Source organism: Xiphophorus maculatus, chromosome 5, assembly GCF_002775205.1.
Source record: "Xiphophorus maculatus strain JP 163 A chromosome 5, X_maculatus-5.0-male, whole genome shotgun sequence".
Taxonomy (NCBI): Eukaryota; Metazoa; Chordata; class Actinopteri; order Cyprinodontiformes; family Poeciliidae; genus Xiphophorus; species Xiphophorus maculatus.
This window is the reverse complement of record NC_036447.1, coordinates 28,943,497-28,960,839: the sequence shown is the minus strand read 5'-3', so window position 1 is coordinate 28,960,839 and position 17,343 is coordinate 28,943,497. Positions and strand designations below refer to the sequence as shown.

The 17,343-nt window shown below is 40.8% G+C and overlaps 1 protein-coding gene across 5 annotated transcripts in view; it reads left to right on the top strand.

Moving 5' to 3' along the window:
• Positions 1–17,343, top strand: part of lrba (LPS responsive beige-like anchor protein) — a 233,153-nt gene that overhangs the window by 41,318 nt on the left and 174,492 nt on the right. For all 5 annotated transcript variants that reach the window (XM_023334195.1, XM_023334198.1, XM_023334197.1 and 2 more), the window contains exons 20-25: positions 682–805; positions 1,426–1,618; positions 9,606–10,895; positions 10,990–11,183; positions 12,290–12,443; positions 14,905–15,085. In XM_023334195.1, the coding sequence (XP_023189963.1) occupies positions 682–805; positions 1,426–1,618; positions 9,606–10,895; positions 10,990–11,183; positions 12,290–12,443; positions 14,905–15,085 (2,136 nt within the window). The remainder of the gene's footprint in view (positions 1–681; positions 806–1,425; positions 1,619–9,605; positions 10,896–10,989; positions 11,184–12,289; positions 12,444–14,904; positions 15,086–17,343) is intronic.

Here is a 17,343-nt window from a genome sequence, read left to right as displayed (position 1 = left end):
TTAACAAATGCTTCCAGAGGTCATTCCCACATTTACAAAATCAAACAAATTTGTGTAGGACAGGTTTATCTCTGGTGACCTCTGGAAACTTTTCTTTTTAATTTAAATTTTAAAAATGATAAAAGCACAAGTGAACATTTTTGCTACACAAACATAGCACAGTTGATTCACCTTATATATTGTTTACATTTCTGCATGTGCAGAAATGGTTGACCTTCAACCAGCCTTTGAAGGTCAACCATCAAAGGCTGGTTGACCTTTGATGACCTCTGGAAACATTTATTAATACGTTTGAGTTGACATCGACACAAACAGAAATTGTGCCGCTGTTTTTGTTTGTGCCGGTTCGCTGCACAAACGATTGACCCCAATTTTGTTAGATTTGATGGGAGGAAAAATTCACCCTGGCAATTTTCTTTTTAATAATTTTTTTGACTTCCACTTCAGTTATGTGCCACATTTCGTTGAAATAAATCCAAAATAATACGCTTTCAAGTTGGGAACCTGACTGACTACTTTTGTATTGATTCACTGTAGAGAAGGCCTTTGTGTTCTTTATTTCAAAATGGCTAACGAAGGAGAAACGCTTGGTTTTTATGGTTGGTTCCCATTTTCTGCATTAAAGAGAGAAGAATTTTTTTCCCCCTCCGGCTTGTTAAAACGGTTGTTTTTCTCTCCCAGAGATGCTGAAGGTAATCGCTGCTCTGCTGAAGAACTGCCCCCAGTCGCCTGAGAGCATGGAGGTCCGCCGGGTCTTCCTGTCAGACATGATCAAGCTGTTCAATAACAGCCGAGAGAACCGCAGGTAAGACGCAAAGTTATTATAGTAAAAAACTGAAACCGAGAAAACACTTTTGTTAACGGAAATAAATAAAAACAGGAATTAATGGGGGGGAAAAAAGATAACAGGAACTAAATTGTGCGTTTCTAAAACTAAAATGTACTGAAATTATAGCTATAATATCCTCCCGTAAACTGATATGAAGTTGTTTTTTCCCCTGCACAAGCAGGTTATATCGGCTGTTGTCAAATTATTTCACTCCATGAGCCACAAAATAGTTTGCAAAATGGCGACAGCAAAAGTTGAGATAAAACACCAGAGTCAGTTTCTGTTGAAAAATGGTATGTTCTGCTGAGTATTTATTACCCAATCGATGGGCTTTTGAATTATGCACCTAAAAATTAACCAAAAATATGAAAACTAAACTATTACTATAACTAATAAAAACAAAACAATATTTAATAACTATTAAAAACAAGCAGAAACGAACTGAATTAGACAAATGAAAAGTCACGACGATATTAAAATGAAACTATAATAAAACCCCCAAAACTATTATAACCAGCCAGCCTCCGGTCGGGTGGAGGGGCTCCCCCACCCGACCGGAGGCTGGCCCTCATGCCCGGGGCCCGCTGTCGTTCCAGGAGCCTGCTGCAGTGCTCCGTGTGGCAGGAGTGGATGCTCTCCCTCTGCTTCGTCAGCCCGAGCAACAACGAGGAGCAGAAAATCACCGAGATGGTCTACGCCGTCTTCCGCATCCTGCTCTACCACGCCATCAAGTACGAGTGGGGCGGCTGGCGCGTCTGGGTGGACACCCTGTCCATCACCCACTCCAAGGTCAGAGTGCTCATTATGTCACACACACACACACACACACCCGCGCACGCCTACACACACACACACACACACAAAGGCTGACTGTATCTTGTAACAGTCAGCCTTTTTTTCCCCCTCTCTCGTATTTGGATGGCGTCTCTTCATATAAGCTCAACTGCACATGACACACACTCACATCTTGCAGCAATATAGTTAACCTAAACAGTCATCACATCAGCGTAACTGTAACCTTCATCCTCACTTGGTCTCCAGTGAAAATGAGAGCAATAAGTCAGTCCCTGTGTGCCACATGCAGCTCATCACAGAGACATCATCCCTGTCGCCTGGCTGGGTAACTCCCACTGGAACCGAAGCCTCGCTCCCCTCGCCCATCAGATTAAAACCACCGAGGCTTTCCGCTGATTATCGTTTAAAAGCTCGTTACAGCACGACCAGGTCGGAATGGATCCCCCCCTCCGGCCCCTTTTTTTAAATTAAAAAAAAAAATGTATGTAAAGAGTCTCTTTCTTTCACGCCGAACAGATAAAAAATAAACTCCTGGCACTTATTATTTCCAAAAGTTGTATTCAAAACAGTGCCTCAGAAATTCTTTGTTGATATCACGTTACACAACTCCGTTCCAGGGCAGCGAAATAATTGAGGCCGGTGTCGGATTGTGGTCTGGGGGGCTTTTAAAGCTGGCAGATTGAGAGTGGAGTTAAAGAAGTGCTCGTGATATGAGGGGGCGTCGGTAACCCCCTGGAGGGAGGGGGAGGTGCAGTGAGCGCTGCCGGCCAACAGGGGGCACACACACTCCTCCACGTGAAGGTAGATGTGTGTCTCGGTGTGACAAAAAGACACGAAGATCATGAAAAAAGAAGTGTGTGATGTTATTTTTGAGATGAGTAAAAAAATTGCACAGTTTTTACTGTTTTTGTTTGTTTGTTTTTTTTTAATATTGGTGTTTTTAATTAGGGATTTACAGCTAATTCCTGCTCAGAAAAATCCAGGAGAGTTTTCCAACATGCAGTCTCCTGGAGCCTCTGTAGTGCGTTATTTCCAGCAACCAAGCTGCAAATAACATGCGCTATGAAAAAAAAAAAAAGAAAAATCCTAAAGAAACTCAATTGCAATTTTATTGTCCCGTTTGATAGATTTGCTGCCACCTTTGTAGCACCAGAGTTGTTTGTCACTGTTGCTCTCTCCTCCCACCGCCACAGGGCCGCGTGTGTGCTTGTGCGTGTGATAGCATCAGTGTGTCTGTGTTTCGGTGATTGTGAGTTACCAGCCGCAGTTTTTTTTTTCCTCCTCCTCTCCTGGGTTCCTAGCAAGCCCTTCTCTCTGAGCACATTGAATATTCATGGTTGCAAAAGCAAGAACAATCGGAGGAACAAGGCCTCATAAATACACGCGTCCCTCTGGGAGCCGCCTGGGCTCAAGTGCAGATATGCATGCAGAAATGCATATCTGCACTTTACGCACACATACAGACCGAGTTTGGCCTGGGCCAGAACGAAAAACTCACCATCATTGCTTTGTGTAAAAATGCCATTTCATAGTGTGACTCGATTTAAGACCTAAACATTTAAGGTGATTCAATTGTTTTTATGTAAAAGAGAAATGCAACAATTGTTCCTGCATCTAAAAATATTTAGCAACAATTACTCTTACAGTAATGTCATTTATGACAGGTATTGATTTTTATTTTAATACCTATTCTTGAGCAAAAGTCCAAAGAAACAATAGTTCCCAAAAAAATGTGAATTGTGCTGAACATTATAGTGAAAAAATATTTACCTCCTTACAGATTTTCTGTTTTTGCTTTCCTGTCAGGTTTCAGATCAACAAATTGTAATCTCAGACAGATACTCCAAGACAATTCAAAATGCAGTTTCATAGCATCACAATATTTAAAATGAAATTTAAAACCTAAACATTTAAAATGATCCAGTTGGCTTTATGTAAAAGAGAAATTCAACAATTGGTTCTGAGTCTGATAGCATTACTTGGCAATAGTTAATTTTAGTAAAAGGTATTTATAACAGGTATTAATTTAGACTTTAATATCTATCCTTGAGCAAACATACAGAAGAAGCAAGGATTTCCAAATAAATATGCTTATTGTGAAGGATATCATAGTGAAAAAGTATTTACTTGATTTTTTTTCTTCTGTTTTTGTTTTCCTTTCACACTTTTATGTTTCAGATCTGTACTTTGCAATCTCAAGTATAACCAGTGAAAATACAAATTACAGTTTTCAAATTACTTAATTTATTCAGAAAAAAAGAACCACCCTGGTTTTAATTCGTGAATGATATAATTAATTCACCAAAATTGAATTTTGGTTCAGTTTCTCTTTTGCTAGCCATGTGGAATTAAGAAATGGCCTAAAGAGCACCTGTCTGACAACAGGAAGTAGGCTAAACGATCTCTAGAAGCAACACATCGTCCCCTGATACAAGGCCATTTCTGAAGACTGTTCAGTGAGCCACGTCGGGATTTATTATCCACACATGGAACAGTTGTGAAGCTCTGCAGAGGTTGGCCTACTAAACTCCACTGCTTACACACAAAGTTATTAATAACACAAAACTTCTGACCTGCCTCAAAACTCGGTGCAGAACAAATGAATTGACTGTAAATTGCCTACTTGAATTTAGTCAGTTCTTCAATCCATAACATTCTGAATATTCAACCTTTGTAGCCAAACTTAGCTTACCTCCAACTATGCTGTTGGCATTGAAAGTGGAACACAGACATTTGACATTTTTCTCTTGTCTAGATTTATTTTTGGATGTAGTTGGACATGGAAGGCAGTCATATGGACTCTGAAATCCAGTCAGACATCACATGCAAGTCTTTCTGGGTTTTGCCGTCATGAGGTTTAGGGTGAATCACTTTTTGACACAAGTCTTTGTTGTTTTTGTGCAGCTTTGTTTTAAACGAATAAATGAGATGATCAAAACTGCATTGGCTTTATCAAACATTGCAATTTATTTCGTAGATGAAAACAATTGCGTAATAAAAAAAAAGCTAAAGCAGCACATGTACATTTTTGTACGAGCTCCAATTCTACTCAGATTAAAGCGCCAGTAAACCTGACATCACTTTTGCAAGCGTGCACTTATGCATATACTTCTGTCAGTCATCTGCAGAGTAGTGCATCTGCATGCGTGTCGTGTGAACAGACAGATGTTCCAGCAGGTGGGCCCACTGACACTACAGCCCTCCCACTCTCAGCTCACACATCCCCTTCAAGGTGCCCCTCTGCACCAGAGTCAGTCTGGGAATCAAGGAGCCCGCCAAAAGGGAGAGCTTTGAGGTGTGAAGGACCCACTGCCCTTCACTCTCCTACCGTCAGCTGCTTCAGTCCATATGTCAGACTCCAAGGAGATAGAGAGCAGAAGCAGGAACAGTAGTTTGTATTAAGCCATTGACTGATCTCATTCCGATGGAATAACCTGAAATGTTGCAATGTTGTTTTAGCAAAACTCCAGTTAATGTTTAATGTTCTCTTGAATTGGTGCAAAGCAGAAAAACGGATCGATTATGAAAGTAGGATGGTAGATGTATTTTGTAATGTATTTTTAATCTCAGTGACACATACCTGGTTAAAAAAGTTACGAACACAAAACTGCTTACCACTTGCTGCGTTCCCATTGACTATATAATTGTGCAATTAGATTTTCGGAGATAAATTTACTCAATGGAAATGCGTAGTGATGACAACATCACAATAACAAATTTTGCTGGATGATAAATTGTCCCAGAGCTTATTGCGATAAACAACAATATTGTTGTTTTGAAGCCATCTAAGTAATATAGCAATAATAACATTTTAATTCAAGAACACATTCTAAAAGGTCAGTAAACTTTAAATTGTAATGAACATTTAAACACTGGAACTGGAAGACATTTGAAATATCCAAAATAAATAACAAAATAGTAAAACAACAGAAACAACAAATAAAACAAATTATGAAGTCTGTGTAAACAAAATTATCTTTCAAAAAAAGCGAGGGAGAACAAAAGACCAGATTGACAACTTTTATCATTCAGTTTTTGGTAAAAAGAGAGAGAAAAGAGAAAAACGATAAATTAAGCAAATAAAAATTATAGTATTTTAATTTATCATGTGATAAATTGATTTATTGTTTATTGTGGCAGGCCTAGTATTTATTACTCTATAAAGTTTTATAAAGTAAAAGGGAAGTTGGTGGTTTTATGCCATGTCTTTTTGTGATACTTTGAGTTGTCAACTATTTACTATTCTCAGAAAAACTGACGCTGTTTCCTGTCTATGTATTGTCATTAAATATCGTCTTTGCCCACTGTGGGAAAATCTCCTTGTGCCGTATTTTGGCATACGATGCTAAGGGACTGGGTGAATTGGGCTTGTTGCACCCAGTTAATACCATGTTAGCTGTCAAATTAGAAAAGCCTCTACATTATCCTAACATTTTTCCATAACCCGCTACGGCCAAACCGGCCGAGTCGTTGAGGAGACCGAAATTAGATTAGATCAGCACTGATGCCTTAGCCACCCAGGGCACTTTCTGTGTTTTTGAGCAGAGCTAAATGCTCTTTCAGAAACCACAGACACACACGCACACAACCGCGCACGCCCACACACACGCACGCCCCCACACACACGCACACACACCCCCTCTGTCTAGTGGTAACTGGATCTGTTGCAGAGCCCCATTTAAGACCAGCATACATCATCCTAATGTACAGACGGCATCCTTAATCTATGATGTTATGTGCTTCGCCACTTTCCTGCAGAATGTCTGCGGCAGTGCAGTCTTAATGCAGCCTTTTAATTGCTAAAAATGATGAATGCCAAATTAAGCTCAAACTAATGAGTTGGAAGGTCGTCTGGTGTGATCAGTGGGAGAGTGGGACGAAGAGGCAGAGCTGGGGGTTGGAAAGACGGAAAGACTGGTCCATTTAGAGCAGGCTGGGCACTCAGAAAACGGCTATAGATTACCAGTCACTGCTTCCCACTACAGAAGATTAATGAGCGCCCATGTAGAGGGCTAATTTAGAACAATAACGCCTAATTAATTACAAATAATCAGCTTCTTTCTCCCTCTTTCCTTTCTTCCTCTCTCAATCACTCACTTTCTTTATTTTCCTTTTCTTCTTCTTTCATCTTCAGCGTTCTCATGTTTGTTCTTTTCTCGGTTTCCTCTTTTTTTTTTCTTCTTCCCCTTCTTCTGTCCAAATAGCCTCAGGTGAAAAATCAGCCAAGTAGGTTTAGTTTCTACCCCCCCCACCAACCCTGCACGCACGCACGCACACACACACACACACACACGCACACACGCACGCACACACACACACACACACACGCACACACACGCACACACACACACACACACACACAGCTCCATCTTCGACTCTGTGCTCCAAACCGAGTGATTAATGCAGGGTCTTAAATTAGGCGTGGGAGGATTTGCCGATGCCGGACACGCACTCAGCACTGCTAAAAGACAGAAACTAATAGTATCTGCTGCTAATCTATGACTGCTTACATGGACGGGTTCTTCCTCACATGCCACTGTGGACCATTGTCGGTATAGACTAGCAGTCTGGTCTACCCGTATCAGATGATAGGAAGACTGATGGAGGTTAATAGGCCTCGGCCAGATGCTTAAGAGAGAGAAGTTTTAAATATGACGCGGTTATCCACAAACAGTCCCAGTGGTGGGATGATGTACTGAGATTCAAAGATTTTGAGATCATTTTGCTGCTGCTGTTGGGTTCACCGTCATCAGTTGAATAGTTAGACTTTTGACAACATGGACTAAGAATATGCTTAAAAATCTGGCTGTATTTGACGTATTTGTCATTGATAACCTATTGCTAACTATTTCCGTGGTCTTATTTGTTCGGATGCACCTCTGTCATCCTAGTCCATTAAAACTTAAAAAAAATTTTGGATCCATATTGTTTAAAGAAAAAAAATAACGGCCTCCTAAATAGGCCTGTCACAATAGCAAATTTTGCTGAACGATGAATTGATAAACGTTTCTGTTTTGAGAGTATTTTCATGTAATATATTTACAATGGCATAATTATGCAAGTCACCAATAAACTCAAATTTTTTACAAAGAGCCCTTCACTGAACACTGGAACCGGAGGATGAAAACTAAAACATGTCAACCAAAAATAATAAATTGAAGGGAAATAAAGACCACTTACAACTGAAACCATGTATAAAATGGATTATAATGTCTCTGATAACAAAATTGACCATCAAAAAATATTAATCGGAAGAATATTATTGAACTGATTTTAATTTATCATGCGATTAATTGATTATTATTTTTGCTTGACAGGGTTACTCCTGAATTATAGTTTGATAAATTAGCATTTTCCTCTGAGCCCGTGAATTTGAGACATAAAAATAAAAGCTTTTTTTTCTGGGTGCATTACATTTTATTTATTCAAACTATCAGATATTTCAGACAGTCTCTAAACTTTCCCACATCTGGCACCAGTATAGAGTACTTTCTAGAGTTGACTGGTCATGTGGACCTGATAATGGAACAATACATTTTTGTCAAATCATTTGTTTGAAATTTTAAAGACAGTGTCCAATGCAGTCTTCTAGAAAAATATCGAGCTTCTCATGAATAGGTGATCTGGCAAATGATCCATTTTTGTGAATGTGGGAGTGGTACCGGTATAGTGGGAGAGCGGAAGCTCCATATACGACGTCTGTTTGTAGCCAAAGTAGCCGCCTGGGTTTCTGCCCTGTTTTCTGTTTAGTTACTGTCAATGTGCCAGGAGTGTCACATTTGATTGAGACTCAACGGACCAGGAATCATTTTCCAACCTGTGTTTGTCTAGGTTTTATGATCCAAACTATAGTCTCTGTTTCCTGTTTTCAACCTCAACCGGTGTGGTCTCCTGCTGCTGTAGCTAATCTGCTTCGAGGATCGGCATGTTGAGCATTCAGGGATATTATTTTTCCATCACTCGAGCGACTTGTCGTTTCATCATCTTCAAGCAGTCCGTCTGTCGTTCTGACATCAACAAGTCATTGTCGTACCTTACAACTTGATGTTTCCTCATTTTCAGACCATTCCCTGTAAACTCGAGGAACAGTTGTGGTATCTGTGTAGGCAAGCCAGTTTAGACGACCCTAACGATGAATCAAGCTTATGGTCTGAAGAAGCGGAGCTGGGGAGAGAAACTCAAAGCTTTCAGGCAGTTTGAAGTCTTTGGAGTTGTGAGATTGATGTTCTGTGGGTTTGTGTGTTGTTTGAATGCCCAAACAGAAACACTCCTTCCCAAGCCGCCCCCCTACACAATTGCAGGGGTTGGTTTGGAGTAAGTGTTTAAACTGTTTTAAAAGAATTTGAGGCAGGGAAGCAACCTTTATATTTGAATGCATTGCCCTGTACCCAGATGTCTACAGTTTAAACGTTTTTAATTTTATTGCTCTGTATCTGTACAACACAAAATGGTTAGCATTGACAATAGTTATATTTCTAACTAGAGCAGGATGATATGGCTGAAAAGGTATCGCGATATCAGCGTTTCACAACAGTAAATATTGATAATTATTGATTAGTTTTTTTGTTTCACCTATCAGAAAAACTACCAAACTGATGACTTGACCTTTACTTTTTTTTATCCACATTTTCTTTCCACACTGTTGTTTTTTACTTTTAAACAGTTTTGAGGCACAGTGGCAAATCCTGAAACTGCTTCTGCTCGCGTTACTCAGCAGATTGTTGCTAGGTAACCAAAGAGTGAGTTAGCTGACTCCTCCTACTTTGCTTAGCTGGATGCGAGAGGTTGAGCGACTAAAGTCTTTGCTCTGCCTACATCCCCCAGAATGCTGTGCGGTTCTCAATTAGAATTCAGTGAAATGTTTGAACATTCTATCAGAAGTATTATCTGTTGACATTGATCTTGTCTATCGCAATATATATTGGTATTGATTTATTGTCCAGCCCTCTTTCTGACATTGTTATGAACTGTACATTCACAGGTGACCTTTGAGCAGCACAAAGAAAGTTTGTCCCGCATGTTCCGTCAGTACCAGCACCAGGGGTCGACCAGTTCTCGCAGCACCATTCGCACCATCTCTGGAGTGAGCCAAATCTCTGAAGATACCAAATCTGTCAACGGGTCGCCTGCTGAAGAGATGGCGCCCTCAACGGTCGTCGAGCTCACAGTAGACGAAGGGTCCCAAAAGTCCCTCCGCTCAACGTCCGGTTCCACCATCACTCCTATGCCTGTGGAGGCTGCAGAGGACAGGAACCAATCATCCGTCACCGTGTCCAACATCCTGGCCGGAGCTGAGGAAGAGCAGAAAGTGGAGTTCTCTTCTGGTGATCAATCAAACGTTGATAAAGAAACTTCTACTGCGGTTCACAAAGATGAAGTGACTGAGCCAGCATCTGAGAAAAGCAGCCAAAATGCAGAAACGTCAGTCAATACCCAGAGTGAAGCTTCTGGTCCAACAACGAAAGAAGATTCTGCTGCCCCAACAAAGGATGACGCGCAGACAGAGGTAGCCCACCTTGAACAAGGGGATTCATCAGAGCTCTCAACCGAAGAGGCAAGTGTAGCTTCTGAAAAAGGAGACGAGAGCAAGCAGATGTCCTCCGAGCCTCCAGCTCCCCTGGAGAACAGCGTGCTGGGCGGAGCTTCCGTTTTCAACGAGGACTTGGTCGACGTGTCGTCCGTTAGCGACCAGATCAACCCGAGCGATGTGGACGATAGCCAAGAAGAGTCGTCTTATGCTTCAGCTGCTGCGGGAGAAGAAGGAGAGTCTGTGAAAAAAGCGGAAGATGAGCGTGAAGGGGATGGAAGCAAAACAAAAGATCTCGGAGAACAGGAGCCAAAAACGGAAGAAGGCAAACAGGAAACAGAGACGGTGAGAAGAGAAGAACAAGAGAAGGACTCTGTCGAGAACCAGGTGCCTTGCTCGGAAAGTCCCGCTCCAGAAACTGAAGTAGCTGACCAAAGTGTCAAGGAACCCACCAAAGAAAATGTTAGTGGTCCGGAGTCTTCCTCTAAGTCAGAAGGTGCTGCTTCAGACCGACAGGAGGCAGCAGCTCCAGAGGCAACCCCACAAAGTCAGCCTTCAGAGTCCAGTATGTCCGCCGCAGAGGAGACCCCTCCGCATGCCCATGACACCAGCACCCCAGGCTCCAGCACCAGCAAGACTCCAGATCCTGCCAGAAAGACCAAAGAGACCAAAATCGCCCGGCTGGACGTGGCAAATGTTGCCGTGGACACAGAGAGACTTGAACTCAAGGAGACCTCTATTACAGTATGCATCTATTTATTGACTCTGGACATTAGAATCAATGCTCTTGAATCTGTTAGATCTGTTAAAGTTCTGTCTGGTTGGTGTAACTCTGCAGGAATCAAGCCAAGGCCAAACCACAGGCGCAGCAGGGGAAGCAGGAAGTCCACCAGGCCGGCCAGAAGACAGCAGCACCTCGGCTCCTCGCTCCACCATGTTCCGTATCCCAGAGTTCCGCTGGTCCCACATGCATCAGCGCCTCCTCACCGACCTACTCTTCTCTATTGAGACGGACGTTCAGGCGTGGAGGAGGTAAGGACCCTCGTACCGGCTCACATTCTCCTCATGTTGCCATTACCTTTATATTAATTCACTGAATAAAGGTTTACCAAGTCCTCTTGAGGAGCTGACCAACACGCCTTACCAATTATTAACGATTAATTTGACTAATTGTTAAAATCTACCCTGGAATTATTATTATTTACAAGTTCCTAACACCTCAGTTAAATTATTTTTGATTTTAATCAGATGGTTTCAAGAGGAGCACACATACCACCGTCCTGTTATGGTAATTATAGATAAAACAATACTGTTAAAATGGATGGCACAATCTAAACAACTTAGGCATCTGATAACATATCAAATATTGTTAGAGTATATACAGAATGTTAATCATTTGTTATTTTAATGCCTTCCTTAGGTTAAGTTTGTTTCAGTGAAACAATTTGAAGAGTCCTTCGAAAGTTGTTAGATTTTTAAAGAGATTTTCAAAGTGAGGAAGAAACTAAGCGAAACCTTTGAATAAACCCAATGTCTGCTCCTCCTGGCTGTTTATTTCACAGCAGACATGCTCGTCTCTAGATTTCATTTGATAAGAACTTTACAGTCTAAAAGATGAGCGTTGCTCCTCTGGGAGCCACAGCTGTTTTTCTGTAAAAAGGGAATGTCTCCAAACCAAAGGCTCTGTGCTTCTGGAGGCGAGTTGGTTCTCTGCAGCAGCTCTGCTCTCTGAGATCTCATTAAAACAATTTAAACCACAGCAGTGATGTGATGGAAGACGGTTGCCATCTTTGAAGTACCTCAGGACCTCAAACCAGCCTGGGCCTCACTGTGTTTTGTTCAAACAATGTCGGCATCCTAACATTTCTTGCTAAATATTTTGTGTTTAAAGAATAAGTAGAGTGGTATCTGGGAAGATATATCTGTGCTATGCATCTTCTTTAATATATAAGCCTGTTGCAATGAGAAACAAATCAAATTACTTTCCATGTTTTTTTTTTTTTAAACAAAGTTCTGATATTATTCTCAAGATTTCTGACTTTTGTTCTTTTGATAGAATCTTACTCTATCTTCTTTTTTTCCCTGTCTACATTGACTCTAACACGTCGTCACACTTTTTTGTCCTGCCTCTCTCTTAGTCACTCCACAAAAACGGTCCTGGACTTTGTGAACAGCAGCGAGAACACCGTGTTTGTCCACAACAGCATCCACCTGGTGTCCCAGGTGGTGGACAACCTGATCATGGCCTGCGGAGGCATCCTGCCTCTGCTGTCCGCTGCCACGTCTGCCTCTGTGAGTCGCTCCCTTCCTCTCCGCTCTTTTCTCTGCCCACAACAACCGATCAATCCACGCTGACCTTTTCCAATCACGTTAGACTACAGTTGGCTGCCTGCTAACGTCGTTAGCTTGGCTGAGTCTGCACTGACCCCCGATGACTTCAGTGCTCTGATGTGATTCTTGGACGGTGACCCGGCCAGCCTGGCTAAGGAATGGGCCGATGCTCAGTCCCAGTATAATCCAGTTAGCAGCACTGTGGGACCAGTAACTGAATTTCAAACTAAATGTGCTCTTGCTGATCTTTGGTTAATTGGCAGCTAGGGTTGGATAACAAATACCTCCACCTCCCTGCTCAGCTACAGTAAAGACAACAGGTATAAGGAGAAGCCTTGTAGTAATTAACCCTTTTAATTTGTGAACATTTATTTATTATTAAATGTAACTGATATTAAATTAAGTCAGTTAAGCTTTAATTTCATATCAAATAAATGTAAGTCATTTTTAAATTCATACTTTACACTTTTTAAAATTGACTAGTCTCTCCAATCCTTTAATTATTAATCAGTTGTCTTTTCTTCCTCAAACACACATCAGCAGTAGCTGCTTTTCTGTAGACCGGATAATGGGCTCTTTGCACCTGCCGCACTGACGTCACAACCGCATGCGCAAATGCGGCTCTCTTTTCCGCTTTGAGTTACCATGATAGCTAGAAAAGACAAAGTCTTATTTCAGATGCAAATAAAACAATACTATGAACATTGCTGTCTTCCTAATATAATGGGCTTTTAAGTTTTCATGGATTTCCAAGCGGTCCTGAATTAAGAAGACGGTGGCTTGTAAATATTCGTCGCTACCAGATGCTAACGCTGCACAGCAAAGTTTACAGCCTTCACTTTACTCCGGATCAGCTTCTTCAGCCTAAAGAAGAAGGTAAAGGAGCCTCCTGTGTTATTTCCATGGAATCACTTCTGTATTCAACCTGAAAGAGAGTTTATGGGAACGAGAGAGCAGACCAGAGCCAGACAGCCGAGCTACTGATCCGCCTGTACACACTGCTGTAAACACCGTCCTGCTTCACAAGAAGCATGCAAAACTAATAAAGCGAAATAACACGGAGACCTTAAGGAACACGGTTAGATTTTTCTAAAAGCAACAACTTTGAACCTGAACCGTCAGTTGAACTAGAACTCCGACACCAGAGCTGCTCTACTGTTAAGCTATGGGCTTGTTGTTCCTCAGGCTTCAGAAGCAAAAAGCCTGAACAGTAAAATCCTCCGTTACTTGGTCTCTGACACTAACGACAATAAACCACGTAATATACTTGAAAACAAGGTAAAAACATTGTCCTTTAGAATGGATGAAAAATGTTTAGATACTTAAATAGCACATTTTTACAAGAAAAATGTCTAGCATAAGCTAAAGCTAATGTTAGCCACAAAGTTTAAAGAAAGTAAAACTCACCTTCATATCTGTGTATAACGAGGCGAACTTCTTAAAACATTTCTCCAGCTACTTGTCGGGGCTTCGGCTCGATGTTCATCATTAATTGTTACCTTGGACAAGCCCTGCAAACACCCAGTGGAAAGAGCCTTTTTCAATAGATCGGAAAAGATTGAGCCGCTTTTCCCCGAACGCGGAAGCTGAGGTGCAAAGAGCCCATTGTGCAATTTGACATTTCAGAAATACCTTCGCTTAATGGAAAACACTGCAATTTTTCAATGAAAAGTTTTGGCGGTAGAATGAGGTGATTTATTTATTTTTTTCCCCCTTTTTTTTGGCTGTATCAAAATTGATTTATTTCGCAAAACTACAATGGAAACACTTTTTTGGAATTGCATTAATCACATGATTAGCAACCGGATGTTGCCACTGAAGAAGACAACGACAGGAAGTGGTGGGAGGATGATGGTGTGACATGTTTTTTTGGTAAAAAAGCAAAAATGGTAAAAAATACTATTACCATTTATGTTTTCTAATGACTTATCCCATCAACATATGTATTCATGTATGATTTTAATTGCGTTTCTTATTTAACGGAAATACCGCAAATTCAAAATTGTGTTGTTTTTTTGTGACCTTAGTGGAATATTGACAGTTTGCAGTGAAAATGCAGCTAATGTAACAATGCTGATGGATGATGGAGTATTTTAAGAAAATAGGTTAACGAGGAACACATTTAATTTTTCCACACTGGAAAGACAGCAAGCTGGTCAAATGGAGACTGGTACAGAATTGGAGTCAACAGCGCCACCTAGGGGGTCACAAGTGATTATTTATTAGGGGACTTTATAGTCATCATTAATAGGGGTACCAATATGGTCTACAATGCATTATTAGCAGATGGAAAAAAAGTCGGTGCTGATTTTATTTTATTTTTCCATTAGTGTTTTTTACACATCAGAATGATTATTAAAACCTGTATTTTTTTTCTATTGTTGCCTTTTTCCTGTTGCTGTGTTCCGCCGTGGCCCACCAGCATGAGCTGGAGAACATCGAGCCGTCCCAGGGTCTGCCGGTGGAGGCCTCCGTCACCTTCCTCCAGCGCCTCATCAACCTGGCGGACGTTCTCATCTTCGCCAGTTCTCTGAACTTCACCGAGATCGAAGCAGAGAAGAACATGTCGTCGGGGGGAATCCTGCGCCAGTGCCTCCGCCTCGGTAAACACCGCCACCAGTTGTTGTTTAATGTTTTTCCCACCTCAATTCTGTTGTAAATCGTTATATTACAATCAGGGTTGAAACTATTAATCACGATGAATCAATTATTGAAATAATCGTGAACTACATCAGTAGTTGATTAATCGTTAACTGGAGCATACAGACTAGAAAAACAGCCATTTGCTGAAAGAACATCACAGTCAAAGAAGTAATTAAGCTAAAACTGTGGAAACATACATGTATGCATTTTGCATTTAAGATGAAATAAGAGAAACTTTAAGTATGTTCTAATCTAAACTCAAGTGGCATCCACAGTATTTCACCTCAATTCAAATACTGTGGACAAAAATCTATTAATCACCTTTTTGCAATCCAATTATTTATCAGTTTCTCAAAAAGATACTCAACAGATCATCCTTACACTGTATTGACGTTAAGTCTTTAAGTATTTATATTTTAAGTATTTATTTATTTATTTATTTGCTGCAGATGCATCCTTTTCTACAAATGATCAAGCATACACCAAAGGAATGCTACATTATTGCATTCTAGGAAATGAAATCTTTGTTAGGTATTGGGATTTAATTGTTTAGTTGCATTTTTTCAGTATTTCTAGTATTTCATAAAATGGGCTTAAATAAAACAAATCTGCAGAATGTGCCAATTTGGTTATCCGATTAATGGGTTGAAAAAAATCACTGATGGATTAATGTGGGAAGTAGCAGCGTGACCGGGCTAGAAATAAAGTCGAATCTCACAATTTTAGTGAAACAAAGAACCTGTTTTAATCCATTTTTAAAACCTTTATAATGAGCTCAGCAGTAGCAGACTGTTTCCTGCATGGCAGAGAAGGAAACAGTCGATCAGAGTTTCTTCCAGTCAATCATCATCTCCAGATCCCGGAGGCTTCATAGAGGACAGAGGTAGAAAACTCAAAAGAATCAAATAATCCACTTATCCTCCCTGTTGCTGCTGAGGCTGCTCGTCACCGTGCCGACGTAACGTCCTTAATGCAACAGTCTGGGATCATTTTCAACATCGTAGCACTTTCTGTGTGAACAAGCACAGGCCTCACTCTGTGAGCCAGCAGACTCTTCCACTACCAGCTCCAAACGTTTCCAACCGTTTAGTGATTCTTGTCCAGGTGTGCATCAGCTTTGTTTGGCAGGAAGCGTGGACTTTCAGAGGAATGTCAGCCACACTGTAAGCCGCAGCTGCACCGGACCATGACGTCTGGACTGATGCGATCCAAGAATCACACCCTGTCTAATCAGGACAGCTTTTAAATGAGCTAAAATACTCAATACGGGCTGTGTAGGTTTTGATTTAACCCATACTAAGCTTCCTGTATGTGAAGAAAGAAAACGGATTAAATGCTCCCAATTCAGTTTATTTCTATAGCATCAATTCACAACACGTCACCTCAAGTCAAATTACAATCTATTTAATTCAGCTACACTTTCACTCTAACTCATCATGGTAGTCAATCAATGCATCAAGTTCTGATCATTATAAATATTGGGTTAAGAAGTTTATTTGGAAGGAAATAAACTTAGTTTATTCCCGAGTTGCTCATCTGCATCATTCCTCCTGCACCAGCAGGGGGCAAAGATTTAGTTTTTATTTATTAGAAAAACAGAGATTTTTGAAAATATTAAAGGAGCATTATTATGTAAAATCAACTTTTTTGAGCTTTCCCCCCCATCAAAAACACAAAAACATACCTAGAGCGTTCCCTTTATTCTTTCAGGTATGTTGGAGAAATCCTTTAATCTCCCATAGCAACCATTCAGTTGTGCAAAGCGCCTGGGTGAAACTGTCCCTGCCTTCGAAGACGAAGCTCCTCCTCAGAGCTGCAGTTTTCTGCCTCACAGAGCAGCTCCTCCCCCATTCAGCTCCTTCAGACTAGCCAGCAGCAATCGGCAAACACCTGGTGGAACTGAGCACCTGCTGAGCTCATTATAACATCTACTTCTCAGTGAAACACTGGTAACGTTAACGGGTTAATAGAGGAGCCATGTTGTGATGACTTCCTAGATGTGGAGTTTTAGAAAGAGCAGGAGTTTTTAAAGAGACACAATCCCAATTTCAAGGTTTTAAATTACAAAGTTAAATTTATTTTGAGTCATATATGATATACTGTATATAGATATATATCTATATATCTATATCTATCTATATATATATATAACAACTGAAGTTAACATGGTTTCTTGATTACACTTTAAATGACTAAAATATATAATACTGTCCTCTTA